General features: G+C 38.8%; 1 protein-coding gene across 4 annotated transcripts in view; it reads left to right on the top strand.

Annotated features, from left to right (window-relative positions):
- Positions 1–19,269, top strand: part of Evi5 (ecotropic viral integration site 5) — a 207,220-nt gene that overhangs the window by 118,894 nt on the left and 69,057 nt on the right. For all 4 annotated transcript variants that reach the window (XM_071618050.1, XM_071618052.1, XM_071618051.1 and 1 more), the window contains 2 exons: positions 3,978–4,124; positions 14,382–14,477. In XM_071618050.1, the coding sequence (XP_071474151.1) occupies positions 3,978–4,124; positions 14,382–14,477 (243 nt within the window). The remainder of the gene's footprint in view (positions 1–3,977; positions 4,125–14,381; positions 14,478–19,269) is intronic.

The following is a 19,269-nucleotide window of genomic DNA, read 5'->3' as shown; positions in this document are numbered from 1 at the left end:
TGTTGTTATATGTAACTCCAATTTCTTCATTTTAAGAACTTTTAGATAAATCTGTCTAGTGAGTATATGTCATTTTATTGAGCCACTGTCCTTGCTTTATACAGATTTTTGCTATTGCAAATAATGCTACTCTGCACATTCATGCATGTATTTCCTTGTGTATGTCTCCATGTGTTTCTTAAGTACAGTACTTGCTTAATGTGCATGAATCCATTTGGCAGTCTAGGGCCTATGAACCCCTTCCCTTCTCAAAACAATGTTTTTGAATGCATAAAACAAAATACACAGGATTGGGAAACAAACCATTTATATTGAGGCACATTTATCAAAATACTAAAAACAAATATGTGACACAGAATACAGACACAACACAAAACACATTCCTTTTGGTGAATTTAAGTTGTTATTTATTTATTTTGGTATTTAAATTCACAAGTTAAATTATAAGTATTTTCCCATCCTTTTATATTTTCAACTTACCTGATTTTTTTAGATCTCTGATAAATAGCATATAGATAGCTTTTAAAATTGAACCTAACAAACGGTTGTTTAACTCTGAAATACCAAAAACTACTGTTAAAGTTATTTAAAGTAGGTGAATTTTATATATTATATAATATATAATAAGCTATTTAAAAATCCAGTCTCATGGAATTTGTTTGTTTGTTTTGTGGTGCTGGGAATTTGTTTATTTGTTTTGTGGTGCTGGGAATTCAACCCTGGGCCTTATGCATGCGAGGCAAGCACTCTACCAACTGAGCTATGTTCCCAGCCCTAGTCCATGTTTTATGATTCTGTTTGGATTACTCTCTATCACCTTGCTAGTTATTTTCTGTTCATTCATTTATTCTTTATTTTTTCTTCTTTGACTACCTTTTCTTGGCTTTATAGCACATTTATTACGGCTTTATTTTATTTTCATATCATTTATACTCCTTTTAAGAAATTTTTTAGTGATTATTCTAGGTTTTATAGTACACACCTATAATCAGAGCTTACTTTCAAATAATGTTATTAATTAAAAATAATGAATTGTTTCATGTGTGATAAAATCCTTACAATCGTGTATTCTTAATTCTTCCTCTTGTGCTATTGTTGTTATACATTAGTATAACATATGCTGATAATTTTGCTTTTAATCAGTGATTATTTCATAGATTTTAAATTTTTTAATGAATTGTTTTCCCTTTACTTATTCGACTTCAGCACTCATTTCTTCTTGTAGATCCTTGTATTCCTTCTACTTGGAAAGCTTCATTTTATATTTATAGTAGTGCTGGTCTACTGACATGGAATTTAGGATTTTGGGGGAGAGTGGAGGGAGCCAGTGAAGGGAATTTAAAACATACTTGCAAAGTATTGAATTCTGGATTGACAGATCTTTTTTTCTTTCATCACTTTATTTTTTTTAATTTTAAAATTTTTCTAATTAGTTATACATGACTGCAGAATGCATTTCGATTCATTGTACACAAATGGAGCACAGTTTTTCATTTTTCTGGTTTTCATTTTTCTAGTTGCTAGTACGGGATGTAGAGTCACACCACATGTGCAGTCATACATGTACCTAGGATAATGATGTTCATCTCATTCCACCATCTTTCCCACCCCCCTTCTCTCCCTCCCTCCACTTTGCCAATCAAGCTCCTCTATTCTACCCATGTGCGCGCCCCTCCCACCCCCATTATGGCTCAGCATCCGCTTATCAGACTACATTCGGCCTTTGGTTTTTTTGGGATTGTCTTACTTTGCTTAGCATGATATTCTCCAACTCCATTTACCTGCAAATGCCATAATTTTATTCTATTTTAATGCTGAGTAATATTTCTTTGTGTATATGTACCACAGTTTCTTTATCCATATATCTGTTGAAGGACATCTAGATTGGTTCCACAGTTTAGCCATTGTGAATTGAACTGCTGTCTTTCATCACTTTAAAAATCACTGTTATCTTTTTTTATAAATCATGCATGCCGAAATTCTATTATAATTCTTATTTTTGTTTCTCTACATGTAATGTGGTTCCGCCTCACCCAGCTGCCTTTAAGATTTTTTTTTTAAAGAGAGAGAGAGAGAGAGAGAGAGAATTTTTCCATATTTGTTTTTCAGTTTTCGGTGGACACAACATCTTTATTTTATTTTACATGGTGCTGAGGATCAAACCCAGCGCCCCGTGCATGCCAGGCAAGCACGTTACCGCTTGAGCCACATCCCCAGCCCATGCCTTTGAGATTTTATTTTTGGCTCTCTCTCCCCTGGGAGATTGCCTGCATTCTCCCTTGAATGTGTATGAGCTTTTTAAAAATTGGTTGTGTCTCTGGGTGGCAGGGAGAAAGAACAGAAAAAAAAAATTGGGGGGTGGGGGGAGTCGGGCGGCAGCGAGCAGTACCAGGGACTGAACTCAGGGACACTCAACCACTGAGCTACATCCCCTGTTTTGTTTTTCATTTAGAGACAGTGTCTCACTGAGTTGCTTAGCCCCTCGATTTTGCTGAGGCTGGCTTTGAACTTGTGATCCTCCTGCCTCAGCCTCCTGAGCTGCTAGGATTACAGGTGTGCGCCACCGCAACCCAAGTTTCTTGGCTCTGTGGATTGTGTCTACCATGAATTTTGGAAAATTTCTGCTTATTGTGTCTTGGTCATTATATCATTTTGGCTTTCTTCTGCCCATATGGTCTTCTGGTTTCAATGATATCCATATTGGGTTCGTTCTTAGTGTACAGGATTTTTTTTTTCTTTTTGTAATGCTGGGGATCCAACCCAGGACCTTATACATCTTGAGCAAGCACCTTATCCCTGCCTTCATGTTGTGCAGAAACTCTTGGATGCTCTTTTCTTTCCCCCTCCTCTATTATTTTTTCTCTTTGTGTTTTTAGCTTCTATTGACTGAAATGTTTCTATTGACTTCTTATTTAGTTCACTGATTATTTTCTCCACTTTGTTGAGTTGTTAGATGAAGCCATTTAAAGCATTCTTGTTATGGTTTTTTATTTCTCGTTTTTCTCTTGGTTTCTTAGAATGCTAATTTTTCTAAGGATATTACCTATCTGAACTTACTTATTTTTAAACTTAGAGCCTTTGACATATTAATCATACTTACTTTAAATTCCTTGTCAGATAATTTCAGTATATGTGTCATTTTATGAGGTGAATTTTATTGATTGCTTTGTCTTTTGCTAGTATTTTGGGGGGTTTTGCCTTCTATACTTCGCAAATTTTTGATGAAAGTTAGATATTTTAGATGGGGCAGTATATAAAGTATTTTACCTTAGGCTAGAAATGGGTACACTTTTTCTCCTGCCAGACCTTTCATGTGGGAGATTTGAGTTAATATAGTCAGGAGATAGGCTGAATTTGAGGTTTGTTGTTTCTGTGGTTATCCACAGTGTACCACAGGCTTCACAATCCTTTAGTAATGCCTTATTTTAGAGTAGGGGCTGGTTTGCCAGAGGGCTTTTCTCAGTGTCTTCCCTTCCTTCATACCACCTAAGAAAAAGGTCTGTCTCCAGGTATATTTGAAACTGCAGGGATGTTTCCTGTGATTCTGATAAAACCCCAGTCTTATGCTGCATTATGTTTTTGTATCTGGGTATTTGACCTTTTAATTTTCCTGCCAACCCCAGGCTGTAGTCTTAGGCCTAATATATTGTTTCTCTGTCTACCCACTTTGTATTCCTATTACCTCTTTCAGAAATGAATATTTTTAAGTTGTATATCACTTATACAAAAAAGTATAGACCTTTTTGTATAAGTGATATATTTAGTTATAACAAGAGTTTCTAATATGGACCACATGTGTTCCCTTGGAGGATTAGATATTTAAAACAGTTTTATATCTTATTTTTTCAGTGTTTATTGAAGAAAATTGACTTGTAGCTGATAACATTTTTATGTTATTGTATTGAGTGCATCGGTAAAAATGTTTAATTTTCAGCCCTTTTATATATAGTGTACATAATTATATTTCTGCTTATTAGAACCAGATCAATAGTAATCATCTTAGAAGAGCAGAACAAGAGGTGATCAGTCTACAGGAGAAGGTACACTATCTTTCTGCACAGAACAAAGGACTACTTACTCAATTAAGTGAAGCAAAGCGCAAACAAGCAGAGATTGAATGCAAGGTAAATATGTCAGATAGCTGGTTTATGGTTTTTGTCAATGTAATAATGCCTTTCTTTATATCTATATCTATCTATCTATATCTATATCTATATATATCTCTATATCTATATATATCTATATCTATATATATCTATATATATATATATATATATATATGTTGTAGATGGACACAATACCTTTATTTTGTTTGTTTATTTTTATGTGGTGCTGAGGATTGAACCCAGTGCCTTACATGTGTGAGGCAAGCGCTGTCTCTGAGCCACAACCCTAGCCTCCTGCCTTTCTTTTATAGGTTGTTTCATCATGACTAGTTGTTGTTGTTTGTTTGTTGTTTTGTTTAGGTACCAGATATTGAGCCCTGGGATGCTTAACCCCTTGGCCATATCCCCAGCCCTTTTAAAACATATTTTATTTAAAGATAGGGTCTCGCTAAGTTGCTGAGGTGGCTTTGAACTTGTGATCCTCCTGCCTCAGCTCCTGAGCTTCTAGGATTACAGGCTTGCGCCACTGTGGCCCCCCCCCCTTTTTTTTTTAAGCCAATCTACTTCCCACTTTTGAAATTGCTTTGGTGGTACTTTCATACAAGGTTAGCTCATCTTGCTTCTGGGATGGACTTCAGACAAGAAACATTTTTAGCCATGTACTTGGTTAATTTCCCATATTGGAATTTACTAGTATCCCTTTACAGTGTTTATTTTGACTATTAGCCCTTTAAAACTGAAGCTTTTAATAACTCAACCCAAAACATGTAATTTGGAAAAATCGAGGCTCCATTGCTTTGAGTGTTATCTTGTTAGTGGGAAGTAAATATTGATGTATGTTTTCTGGAAAGAGTAGAGAGCAAAATAAATGTATATGTACCTTGGGTCAGGATAAAATGGATACATTTCCCATAGTTCTTTTAATCAGTTTTTCTGTGTGTGTGTGTGTGTGTGTGTGCGCGCGCGTGCACCAGTGAGTGGTGAGAAGTGTTTGATTCAGAAAGCATCAAAAGTATTGAAATCGAGGTAGGGGAAGGGTGACCACCGACAGAAAAGGCCCAGTGGCCCAGGGCGGGACAGAGCTTCCAATCACTCCTGCAAGGTAGGCGGGCCTGCGACCCACCGGCAGAAGAGGAGCAGCCGCCTGCTGAGAGGCTGAGCCGCCCCCTCCCCCTGCGCCAGCATAGTAGAGGGAACTGGGACCAAAGACAGAGCAGGCCCAGCGGCCTGCTGAGGGGCAGAGCCGCCCCCCACCCCCCTCGCCTGCCAGGTAGGGGAAGGGTGACCACCGACAGAAAAGGCCCAGTGGCCCAGGGCGGGACAGAGCTTCCAATCACTCCTGCAAGGTAGGCGGGCCTGCGACCCACCGGCAGAAGAGGAGCAGTCGCCTGCTGAGAGGCTGAGCCGCCCCCTCCCCCTGCGCCGGCATAGTAGAGAGAACTGGGACTAAACACAGAGCAGGCCCAGCAGCCTGCTGAGGGGCAGAGCCGCCCCCCACCCTCCTCGCCTGCCAGGTAGGGGAAGGGTGACCACCGACAGAAAAGGCCCAGTGGCCCAGGGCGGGACAGAGCTTCCAATCACTCCTGCAAGGTAGGCGGGCCTGCGACCCACCGGCAGAAGAGGAGCAGCCGCCTGCTGAGAGGCTGAGCCGCCCCCTCCCCCTGCGCCAGCATAGTAGAGGGAACTGGGACCAAAGACAGAGCAGGCCCAGCGGCCTGCTGAGGGGCAGAGCCGCCCCCCACCCCCCTCGCCTGCCAGGTAGGGGAAGGGTGACCACCGACAGAAAAGGCCCAGTGGCCCAGGGCGGGACAGAGCTTCCAATCACTCCTGCAAGGTAGGCGGGCCTGCGACCCACCAGCAGAAGAGGAGCAGTTGCCTGCTGAGAGGCTGAGCCGCCCCCTCCCCCTGCGCCGGCATAGTAGAGAGAACTGGGAACAAACACAGAGCAGGCCCAGCAGCCTGCTGAGGGGCAGAGCCGCCCCCCACCCCCCTCGCCTGCCAGGTAGGGGAAGGGTGACCACCGACAGAAAAGGCCCAGTGGCCCGCGGCGGGACAGAGCTTCCAATCACTCCTGCAAGGTAGGCGGGCCTGAGACCCACTGGCAGAAGAGGAGCAGCCGCCTGCTGAGAGGCTGAGCCGCCCCCTCCCCCTGCGCTGGCATAGAAGACGGAACTGGGACCAATCACAGAGCAGGCCCAGCGGCATGCTGAGGGGCAGAGCCGCCCCCCACCCCCCTCGCCTGCCAGGTAGGGGAAGGGTGACCACCGACAGAAAAGGCCCAGTGGCCCGCGGCGGGACAGAGCTTCCAATCACTCCTGCAAGGTAGGCGGGCCTGCGACCCACCGGCAGAAGAGGAGCAGCCGCCTGCTGAGAGGCTGAGCCGCCCCCTCCCCCTGCGCCGGCATAGTAGAGGGAACTGGGACCAAACACAGAGCGGGCCCAGCGGCCTGCTGAGGGGCAGAGCCGCCCCCCACCCCCCTCGCCTGCCAGGTAGGGGAAGGGTGACCACCGACAGAAAAGGCCCAGTGGCCCAGGGCGGGACAGAGCTTCCAATCACTCCTGCAAGGTAGGCGGGCCTGCGACCCACCGGCAGAAGAGGAGCAGCCGCCTGCTGAGAGGCTGAGCCGCCCCCTCCCCCTGCGCCGGCATAGTAGAGGGAACTGGGACCAAACACAGAGCAGGCCCAGCGGCCTGCTGAGGGGCAGAGCCGCCCCCCACCCCCCTCGCCTGCCAGGTAGGGGAAGGGTGACCACCGACAGAAAAGGCCCAGTGGCCCAGGGCGGGACAGAGCTTCCAATCACTCCTGCAAGGTAGGCGGGCCTGCGACCCACCGGCAGAAGAGGAGCAGCGGCCTGCTGAGAGGCAGAGCCGCCCCCTCCCCCCCGCGCCTGCAAGGTAATCGGAACTGAGACCACCATCAGAACAGGTCAGACCTGCAACCGAGAGACAGAACAGGCCCAGTGGCCTGAGGAAGGGTAGAGCCGCCCCCCCCCCCCACGCCTGCAAAGTAGGCGGACCTGCGACCCACTGGCAGTACAGCCCCAGAGGCCTGCAGAGGGGCAGTGCCGCTGCCTGCGCCTGCAAAGTAGGCAGAACGGCGACCACCGACAGAACAAGCCTAGCGGCCCGCAGAGGGACAGAGCCGCCGCCCGCGCCTGCAAGGACGGCGGACCTGCTACCGACTGGCAGAGCAGGCCCAGCGGCCTGCCGGGGTGGTAGGCACATTGCCCCAATTGGCGGAGGGGCAGAGCCGCCGCCCGTGCCTGCGAGGGAGACTTTGCAACTATACAAGACCAATATAAATATATAGGGGGAAAATTCAATAGCACAACAGTTTCACCAAGAAGAAAGGAACGCGAACAGTATGAAGAGACAAGGAAAGAAAGGACCACAAGCAATGCAGGTCAACTCAACGTTAGAAGAGGTAATAGCTGCAGCAGATGGAATGTCAGATAAAGAATTCAGGATATACATGCTTCAGATGATCTGGAGTCTCAAGGAAGACATCAGACAGCAAAATCAGACAATGAAAGATCACTTCAACAATGAATTACATAAACAAATCCAAGAAGCAAAAGATCAACTATACAGGGAAATAGAGGTTATAAAAAACAAACAAACAGAAATCCTAGAAATGCAGGAAGCAATAAGCCAACTTAAAAACTCAATTGAGAATACTACCAGCAGAGTAGAACACTTAGAAGACAGAACATCAGACAATGAAGATAAAGTATTTCAACTTGAAAAGAACATAGACAGCTCAGCAAGACTGTTAAGAAACCATGAGCAGAACATCCAAGAAATATGGGATAACATCAAGAGACCAAATTTAAGAGTCATTGGGATACAGGAAGGAACAGAGTTTCAAACCAAAGGAATGAGCAATCTATTCAATGAAATAATTCGAGAAAACTTCCCAGACTTGAAGAATGAGACAGAACCCCAAATCCTAGAAGCCTACAGGACGCCGAATGTGCAAAATCATAAGAGACCCACACCTAGACACATTATAATGAAGATGCCCAACATACAGAACAAGGAGAGAATTTTAAAAGCTACAAGAGAAAGGAAGCAGATCACATTTAGGGGTAAGCCAATCAGGATAACAGCTGATCTTTCAACACAGACTCTGAAAGCTAGAAGATCCTGGAATAACATATTTCAAACACTGAAAGAAAATGGGTTCCAACCAAGAATTGTGTTTCCAGCGAAATTAAGCTTCAGGATGGAAGATGAAATTAAAACCTTCCACGATAAACAAAAGTTAAAAGAATTTGCAGCTAGAAAACCATCTCTTCAAAACATCCTTGGCAAAACATTACAGGAAGAGGAAATGGAAAATAACAATGAAAACCAACAGTGGGAGGTAGGACACTAAAGGGGGGAAAATAATCAAAGTGGAAAACAAACCATGTTTAGTAACATAAATAAACAAATATGGCTGGAAGAACAACCCATATCTCAATAATAACCCTAAATGTTAATGGCTTAAACTCACCAATCAAGAGACACAGGCTAGTAGAATGGATCACAAAACAAGACCCAACAATATGCTGCCTACAGGAGACGCATTTGATAGGAAAAGACATACATAGGCTGAAGGTGAAAGGTTGGGAAAAATCATATCACTCATATGGACTTCGGAAACAAGCAGGAGTATCCATACTCATATCAAATAAAATAGATTTTAAGCCAAAGTTAATCAAAAGGGATAAAGAGGGACACTACATACTGCTCAAGGGAACCATACACCAACAAGACATAACAATCATAAATATATATGCCCCAAACAATGGTGCAGCTATGTTCATCAAACAAACTCTTCTCAAGTTCAAGAGTCTAATAGACCACCATACAATAATCATGGGAGACTTCAACACACCTCTCTCACCACTGGACAGATCTTCCAAACAAAAGTTGAATAAGGAAACCATAGAACTCAATAACACAATTAATAACCTAGACTTAATTGACATATATAGAATATACCACCCAACATCAAACAGTTACACTTTTTTCTCAGCAGCACATGGATCCTTCTCAAAAATAGATCATATATTATGTCACAGGGAAACTCTTAGACAATACAAAGGAGTAGAGATAATACCATGCATCCTATCTGATCATAATGGAATGGAACTGAAAATCAACGATAAAAGAAGGAAGGAAAAAGAATATATCACTTGGAGAATGAACAATAGGTTACTGAATGATCAATGGGTTATAGAAGACATCAAGGAGGAAATTAAAAAATTCTTAGAGATTAATGAAAACACAGACACAACATATCGGAATCTATGGGACACATTGAAAGCAGTTCTAAGAGGAAAATTCATTGCTTGGAGTTCATTCCTTAAAAAAAGAAAAAACCAACAAATAAATGATCTCATACTTCATCTCAAAATCCTAGAAAAAGAAGAGCAAAACAACAGCAAAAGAAGTAGAAGGCAAGAAATAATTAAAATCAGAGCTGAAATCAATGAAATCGAAACAAAAGAAACAATTGAAAAAATTGACAAAACTAAAAGTTGGTTCTTTGAAAAAATAAACAAAATCGACAGACCCTTAGCCATGCTAGCGAAGAGAAGAAGAGAGAGAACTCAAATCACTAACATACGGGATGAAAGAGGCAATATCACAACAGACACTTCAGAAATACAGAAGATAATCAAAAATTATTTTGAATCCTTATACTCCAATAAATTAGAAGATAGTGAAGGCATAGATAAATTTCTTAAGTCATATGATCTGCCCAGATTGAGTCAGGAGGATATAGACAACCTAAACAGACCAATATCAATTGAGGAAATAGAAGAAACCATCAAAGGACTACCAACTAAGAAAAGCCCAGGACCAGATGGGTATACAGCAGAGTTTTACAAAACCTTTAAAGAGGAACTAATACCAATACTTTTCAAGCTACTTCGGGAAATAGAAAAAGAGGGAGAACTTCCAAATTCATTCTACGAGGCCAACATCACCCTGATACCTAAACCAGACAAAGACACTTCAAAGAAAGAAAACTACAGACCAATATCTCTAATGAACCTAGATGCAAAAATCCTCAATAAAATTCTGGCCACTCGGATACAAAGGCACATCAAAAAAATTGTGCACCATGATCAAGTAGGATTCATCCCTGGGATGCAAGGCTGGTTCAATATAAGGAAATCAATAAATGTTATTCACCACATCAATAGACTTAAAAATAAGAACCATATGATCATCTCGATAGATGCGGAAAAAGCATTCGACAAAGTACAGCATCCCTTTATGTTCAAAACTCTAGAAAAACTAGGGATAACAGGAACATACCTCAATATTGTAAAAGCAATGTATGCTAAGCCTCAGGCTAGCATCATTCTGAATGGAGAAAAATTGAAGGCATTCCCTCTAAAATCTGGAACAAGACAGGGATGCCCTCTCTCACCACTTCTGTTCAACATAGTTCTCGAAACACTGGCCAGAGCAATTAGACAGACGAAAGAAATTAAAGGCATCAAAATAGGAAAAGAAGAACTTAAATTATCACTATTTGCAGATGACATGATTCTATACCTAGCAGACCCAAAAGGGTCTACAAAGAAACTATTAGAGCTAATAAATGAATTCAGCAAAGTGGCAGGATATAAAATCAACACGCATAAATCAAAGGCATTCCTGTATATCAGCGACAAATCCTCTGAAATGGAAATGAGGACAACCACTCCATTCACAATATCTTCAAAAAAAATAAAATACTTGGGAATCAACCTAACAAAAGAGGTGAAAGACTTATACAATGAAAACTACAGAACCCTAAAGAGAGAAATAGAAGAAGATCTTAGAAGATGGAAAAATATACCCTGTTCATGGATAGGCAGAACTAACATCATCAAAATGGCGATATTACCAAAAGTTCTCTATAGGTTTAATGCAATGCCAATCAAAATCCCAACGGCATTTCTTGTAGAAATAGAGAAAGCAATCATGAAATTCATATGGAAAAATAAAAGACCCAGAATAGCAAAAACAATGCTAAGCAGGAAGTGTGAATCAGGCGGTATAGCGATACCAGACTTCAAACTATATTACAGAGCAATAGTAACAAAAACAGCATGGTACTGGTACCAAAACAGGCGGGTGGACCAATGGTACAGAATAGAGGACACAGAAACCAATCCACAAAACTACAACTATCTTATATTTGATAAAGGGTCTAAAAGCATGCAATGGAGGAAGGATAGCATCTTCAACAAATGGTGCTGGGAAAACTGGAAATCCATATGCAACAAAATGAAACTGAATCCCTTTCTCTCGCCATGCACAAAAGTTAATTCAAAATGGATCAAGGAGCTTGATATCAAATCAGAGACGCGCCGTCTGATAGAAGAAAAAGTTGGCTACGATCTACAGTCGGTGGGGTCGGGCTCCAAATTCCTCAATAGGACACCCATAGCACAAAAGTTAATAACTAGAATCAACAAATGGGACTTACTCAAACTAAAAAGTTTTTTCTCAGCAAAAGATACAATAAGAGAGGTAAATAGAGAGCCTACAACCTGGGAACAAATCTTTACTCCTCACACTTCAGATAGAGCCCTAATATCCAGAGTATACAAAGAGCTCAAAAAATTAGACAATAAGAGAACAAACAACCCAATCAACAAATGGGCCAAGGACCTGAACAGACACTTCTCAGAGGAGGACATACAGTCAATCAACAAGTACATGAAAAAATGCTCACCATCTCTAGCAGTCAGAGAAATGCAAATCAAAACCACCCTAAGATACCATCTCACTCCAGTTAGATTGGCAGCCATTATGAAGTCAAACAACAACAAGTGCTGGCGAGGATGTGGGGAAAAGGGTACACTTGTACATTGCTGGTGGGACTGCAAATTGGTGCAGCCAATTTGGAAAGCAGTATGGAGATTTCTTGGAAAGCTGGGAATGGAGCCACCATTTGACCCAGCTATTCCCCTTCTCGGTCTATTCCCTAAAGACCTAAAAAGAGCATGCTACAGGGACACTGCTACATCGATGTTCATAGCAGCACAATTCACAATAGCTAGACTGTGGAACCAACCTAGATGCCCTTCAATGGATGAATGGATAAAAAAAATGTGGCATTTATACACAATGGAGTATTACTCTGCATTAAAAAATGACAAAATCATAGAATTTACAGGGAAATGGATGGCATTAGAGCAGATTATGCTAAGTGAAGCTAGCCAATCCCTAAAAAACAAATGTCAAATGTCTTCTTTGATATAAGGAGAGTAGCTAAGAACAGAGTAGGGTCGAAGAGCATGAGAAGAAGATTAACATTAAACAGGGATGAGAGGTGGGAGGGAAAGGGAGAGAGAAGGGAAAATGCATGGAAATGGAAGGAGACCCTCAGAGGTATACAAAAGTACATACAAGAGGAAGTGAGGGGAAGGGGAAAAATAATACAAGGGGGACAAACGAATGTCAGTAAAGGGGGCAGAGAGAGAAGAGGGGAGGGGAGGGGGGATAGTAGAGGATAGGAAAGACAGCAGAATACAACAGACACTAGTATGGCAATATGTAAATCAATGGATGTGTAACTGATGTGATTCTGCAATCTGTATATGGGGTAAAAATGGGAGCTCATAACCCACTTGAATCAAATTGTGAAATATGATATATCAAGAACTATGTAATGTTTTGAACAGCCAACAATAAAAAATTAAAAAAAAAAAAAAAAAAAAGTATTGAAATCAAGGATATTTTCCCCTAAAATAAATTTACACACTTAACAGTGATGAGAGAGATTGGAGAGTAAGGTATAGGAGAGGGAGGGGATGTGTGTGTTTGTGTGTGTTTGTGTGTATGTGTATTTGTGTGTGTGTGTGTGTATGAGGGGTGTGGGGGAGAAAGAACTAGAGATAAGTGTAGTCTGCATATTAGAATGGATTACTGAAGACAAGTTATGAAATTTTGAAATAAACTAAACATCTACTTAGTAGATGGTAGGAATGATACCCTTTAAATATTCTAGCCTTCTTTTTCTATGAGAAGTAAGACTTTGTAAGTGGTACATTATAAAGCTGTAATTCCATCAACTTGTTTTAGTGTCATTAAAAACCAAGAGTGAAGCTTGAGTGGTTTATCAGTGTCATTGAAATCCAGAGATGAAATTACATCCTAATAAATATGCATGGCTCTTACAAATTTATACTGTGACAGAAATATGTAGGTAGTACTAAAATTTGTGAAAATTTAAGCATAATCCCATTTGAAGGATGTGCATGGACTAATTAAAAATAAAATGATGTGAAATGAGGTTATATTAATCTGATTTATTATACAAATCTGATTTTTTATGATGCTGAATTATCTGTCCTCAATTAAATTTAATCTTTTTGCATTCTTGATGTAAGTTTTCTTTAAATATCTCGATAACAATGTTATTAGACTTGATATTGCTTCTTAAGTATCTTAGCACCTGTTAGTGAAGTAAAATGTTGTTTGAAAATAAGTATATATACAACTTACTGATAAAAATAGTTATCTGAGTTTATCTAAGTAATGGGTGCAGATCAGAATATTAGAGGATTTGAGGAACTGATACAGGATTTTATTTAATTTTTAGTGTTCATTAATAACTCTATAAAAACTATGTTATAGATGCTAACTCTGATTACTATATGTTTAAGCTATATATTAATTTACTCAGTCTTAGGAAATGCTGTTTGCAGATTTTAACAATTAATAAAATGAAATGTCACCCTAACACCTAGTACTTTCTGACTAAATATATATATTTTACCTTGTCATGTTGATAGAATTCAGAAACAAATTAACTTTCTAAGGAATGCAGTCCTTGAATTATATAAATCTGAATCATTTTCAGTTAGTTTTATATAATTATAGCTCATGATTGGTTGATATTAGTCATAAAAGCTCATTTTATTTTTTACTTATACAAAATATCAGGAAATGGTAATTTTGTTATTTCCCTCTACAACTAAATTTGAATATTCTCACTTTAAAATAAAATAATACAAATCCTTTGATCCCCAGTTTCAAAATCCAAAACACTCTGAAACCCAAAAGTTTCATAAATTTCACACAAATTCATTTCAAGGCAAAACCTGATTTGAGTTGACATATGGCCACTTAAAATTTGTTTTTTACCCCAGTTTGTGTGGATATTTATACTTCACTTTTCATTATAGATGCTGCCTCAGACACTTTTCTAAAATCTGAAAAAAAATCTCAATTCCAAACACAAGTAGTTTATTACTTTTGTTTTGTTTGCTACCCTAGAACAAGGAAGAAGTGATGGCTGTGAGACTTCGAGAAGCAGATAGCATAGCTGCTGTGGCTGAACTGCAGCAGCACATTGCTGAGCTTGAAATCCAGGTACATATAAAGATAATAGAATACATCTAAAAATAATGTCATAGTCCCCGTCTCTTCTCTGTGTACCTGATGAATGACTTATCTGTTTCTTTATCCCCATGACTGTATTCTAAGTTTCAATATTTACTCATTTCCAAGTCCTTTTTTTCTTATTGTGGTGAAACATACATAACATAAAGTTTGCTCTTTTAAAATATACAGTTCCGTGGTGTTACGTGCATTTATGTTGTGGTACACCTATCACCACCATCCATCTCCAGAAATTTTTCATCTTCTCTGACTGAAAATTTGTGTCCGTTAAACATTAATTTCCCATTCTCTTCTCCCTCCAGCCTCTGGTAACCACCATTATATTTTCTATATCTATGAATTTGACCAGTCTATCTACCTCACATAAATGGAATTATGTAAATTTTTTGTGACATTTCACTTAGCATGATGTCCTTAAGGTTCATTTATATTATAGCATGTGTCCAAATTTTCTTCCTTTTTAAGGCTGAATAACATTTCTTTGTGTGTATATACTACATTTTGATTATCTATTCCTTTATTGTTCCACCTTTGGGCTACTGTAAATGATGCTACTGTGATCATGGGAGCACAAATATCTTGGGAGTCCATGAATTTACTTCTTTTGAGTATATATAGCACTTGGAAGTAGAATTTCTGGATTATGTAGTTCTACTTAATTTTTTTGTGAAATAGTTATACTGTTTTTGAAAGCAACTATATTATTTTACATTCCTACCAGCAGTACACAAAAGTTCCATTTTCTCCATATCCTTACCAAAGCTTGCTAATTTTCAAGGGGTTTTTAAAAATAATCTGCCATTGGGCTGGGGATGTGGCTCAAGTGGTAGCACGCTTGTCTAGCATGCGTGAGGCACTGAGTTCGATTCTCAACACCAGGTAAAAATAAAATAAAGGTATTGTGTCACCTAAAACTAAAAATAAAATATTTAAATAATAATAATAATCTGCCATTCTAATGGGTATGAAGTGGTAGCTCTTTGTAGCTTTGATTTGCATTTCCCTAATAATTGGTAATGTTGAGCATCTTTTTACTTGCTTGTATGACATTCATTTATCTTCTTTGGAGATCTATGCATTCAAGTCCTTTATCCAGTTTTGAATCAGGTTGTTTGTTGGTGATGAGTTAGTTGTAGGACTTACTTATATGTTCTAAATATCAATCTCTTATGGATATATGGTTTGCAAATATTTTCTCTCATTCTATGGATTATCTTTTTTTCTTTGTTGATTTGTACTTTGATGGACAAAAGTTTTTAATTTTCCTGAAGTCCAAAACTTTTGCAAAAATCTGTTTTCTGTTTTTGTTGACTTCCTTCCAAGTCCATTTTTGAGTGACAGTTTATTGTATATCTATATTGTCAAAGCTGTTTTTCAAAGAAAATTCTGAGCTTTAAAAGGAAATATATTAGTTGGGTGCAGTAGCATGCGCCTGTAATCCCAGCAGCTCGGGAGGCTGAGACAAGAGGATTGTGAGTTCAAAGCCAGCCTCAGCAAAAGCAAGGCACTGAACAACTCAGTGGAACCCTGTCTCTAAATAAAATACAAAATAGGGTTGGGGATGTGACTTAGTGGTCAAGCACCCCTGAGTTCAATCCCGGGTACCAAAACAACAACAAAAACATTATTTTGTCATCTCAAATGTCCTCCTTATTGTACAATATGGTAAGATGAGAAGTTTCCTATATATAATAAGTATTATGTTTAAAAATCTGTGTCTTTCAAATTGGGTGAGTTGTTTTGTTTGATTGTTTGAGACAGGTTTTTGCTATGTTACTCAGGCTGTCTCAAACTCCTGGGCTCAAGGGATTCTCCTGTCTCAGCTTTGCCCTCTGAAGTAGCTGGGACTATAGGTATTGAACCATGGCTCCTGACTCAAAATGGGATTTTTTTGTTTGTTTTGCTATACTTGGGATAGAACCCAGGGTCATTCCAGCTAACTACCAACTAACTATACCCGAAGCCCTTTTCATTTCTTAGTCACTTTAAGTTTCCCAGGCTGGCCTCAACTTGTAATCCTCTTGTCTCAGCCTCTAGAGTTACTGGGATGGATTCCAGTTGTGCACCACTGTGCCAAACTTTGGTTCAATTTTTTTTTTTTTTTATTACATTTTACTCCAAATCACAGTGTAATTTTTGTTGCAACATTTAGAATTTTATTTTCATCTGAAATTTCCTTTTGTTCTTAAATCTCAATTTAAAATTCAGTTAATTTGAAAATTTCCATATTATATTATAACCTAATTTTTTGATCTCCATCAAAGTTATGATGTTATAATATGTATACATTTATAAAAAGGTATCCTTTATGTTTTTTTGGTAATACTCCCCATAAAGTGTACACTCAGAAATGAACAATTTGCTTAGTATACTTATAATCAGTTATTTAAATCCAGCTACCATGTACTAGTCCAGTTTTACTTTTCTGGCATCAAGAAAATTATACAAATTTGCCATGTCTGTATATCTTAGTCATAAATAGCAAGATTTAAATCACTTCTTTTGTTGATTCTAAAATACTTATTAAAATGAAGAACTTGGCATGCTGTATGTTTTGTTTAAAGTGAACTATGTTTGCATCATTTTAGAAAAATAAAAAGAAGGTGCATGGTATTGGGGTATTTTTTTTTTTTTAGCATCTCCTCAACCTGTTGCCCCAAACCAAGCCCCTGGCAGCTACCATTCTACTTTGTAGGTATGAGTTCAACTTTTTTAGATTCCTCATATAAGTAAGATCATGGGGTATTAATCTTTCTATGCCTGGCTTATTTCACCTAGCATAATCTCCAATTTTATCCATTTTGTCACAAATAATAGGAATTCCTTCTTTTTTAAGACTGAATAGCATTCCATTGTGTATACTTACTTCATTTTCTTTTTCCATTCATCCACTGATGAATACTTAGGTTGGTTCCATATCTTGGCTATTGTGAATAATGCTACAGACATATCTCTTCAACATACTAATTTTATTTCCTTTGGATATATAACCAGTAACGGGATTGATGGATCATATGGCAATTCTGTTTTTAATTTTTTGAGGAACCACCATACTATTTTCCATAATGTATATGCTAATTTGTATTCCGACCAGCAGTGTACAAGGATTCCCTTGTCTTCACAGCCTCTCCAACACTTGTGATGTTTCATTATTTTGATAATAGCTGTTCTAACTAGGTTTGAGATGATGGAATTTTTTTTTTTACTATTAATAGGAGTATGTTAGCAGCAGTTTGTTCACTGTTGGTGAAGTGATCACTGAAATCCTGATTTATAGATTTACTGGTTATTTTTTCAGCTATCACTGCTTGTTCTTATCCTTAGGTCATTGTTCACCTCTTCTTCCTCCTTGCATTCTCTCCTCCTCTGGCTTTCCTAACACCACTTATTTTTGTTTGTTTGTTTGTTTTTTTGTTTTTTTTGGTGCTGGGAATTGAACGCAGGGCCTTGTTCATCCAAGCCACATACTCTACCAACTGAGCTATATCCCCAGCTCTCTAACACTACTTATTTTTTATTCTCTTCTTTCTTGTTTAACTGTTGTTTCCAGTCTTCTCTATCCATTCTGAGTGTTTGTGTTCTTGAGAATCCAAGTTTCGGGCTCTTAAAAACTATGGAAATAAAAGGTCTCATTTACATCTTTGTAACAAAGAATTATAATTTATCTCCAGCCTTAACCTCTTTCTCCTATCAGTTTTTAAACCTTTTGAAAAAATTATTAAGCACAATATCTACAGAAGTTCGTAAAACAAAGCTACATTAATATATTTTAAAAACTTCACATTTAACTGCTACCAAGGTAAAGATAGGGAACCAGTGCTTCTGCTCAGGGAGTCCACCCACTCATACCCTACTCCTTCTGACTTTTATGATGGTCATTCCATTACTGTTCCTCTGGTTTTGTCATCTTTGTGTGCATTTCTGATCCATACAGTTTAGTTTTCCCAGTTTATCAATTTTGTATGAGATAATATTTAATATTTTCTTTTGTGTCTTTTCTTTCATTGTTCAACTTTGATTTTCTAAGTCCTCATTTTTATTGTTGCATGCATTTTCATTTTTAAAATATAGCACAGTGTATTTACTTATTTTACTACTAGTGGAATAAGTAAATCGGGAATTTCCAGGTTGGTGTTATTGTGCACAATGCTGTGACGTTGAATAATTATGCACACTGCATTGGTCATATGTGCACAAGTTTCTCTAGCATGTATACCAAGATGTGGAGTTGCCAAGTTGTAGGGCTTACGAATATTCAACTTTATTTTCCAAAGTGCTTGTAATAGTTTAGTCTCCCAATAGCTGCATATGAAAGTTCTTGTTGTTCCACATCCTCCCCGGTGCTTGATGGTGTCACGCGGTTTAATTTTTGCCAATCTGGTGGGTATGCAGTGATCTTTTGTCACAGTTTTAATTTACATTTCATTACTAAAAAGGTTAGCCATTTGGGTTCCTGTTTTTGTAAAGTACCTGATAAGGTTTTTTGCTTATATTTTTATTAGGCTGTCTCTTGCTTATGGATATATAATTTCTTATATATTAATGTTCTTCAAATGTTTTGTGAATATCTACTCTTAATCTATGACTTGTCTTTTGTCTTTATCATGTATTTGGTAAGTAGGCCAGTAATTTGAATAGTTCCACCTGAAAGTTGTACAACACTTTGAATTAAACGTGTTTAAAGTCAGACATGTTTCTGTTTCATCCATAATGTTTTCCTTCTTTCATATCTCAAGTCTTGATTAATGGATCATCTCTTATC

The sequence above is a fragment of the Marmota flaviventris genome, chromosome 10, assembly GCF_047511675.1.
Source record: "Marmota flaviventris isolate mMarFla1 chromosome 10, mMarFla1.hap1, whole genome shotgun sequence".
Lineage (NCBI taxonomy): Eukaryota > Metazoa > Chordata > Mammalia > Rodentia > Sciuridae > Marmota > Marmota flaviventris.
Note: the sequence above shows the minus strand (reverse complement) of the source record. Positions and strands in the feature narration are given on the sequence as shown.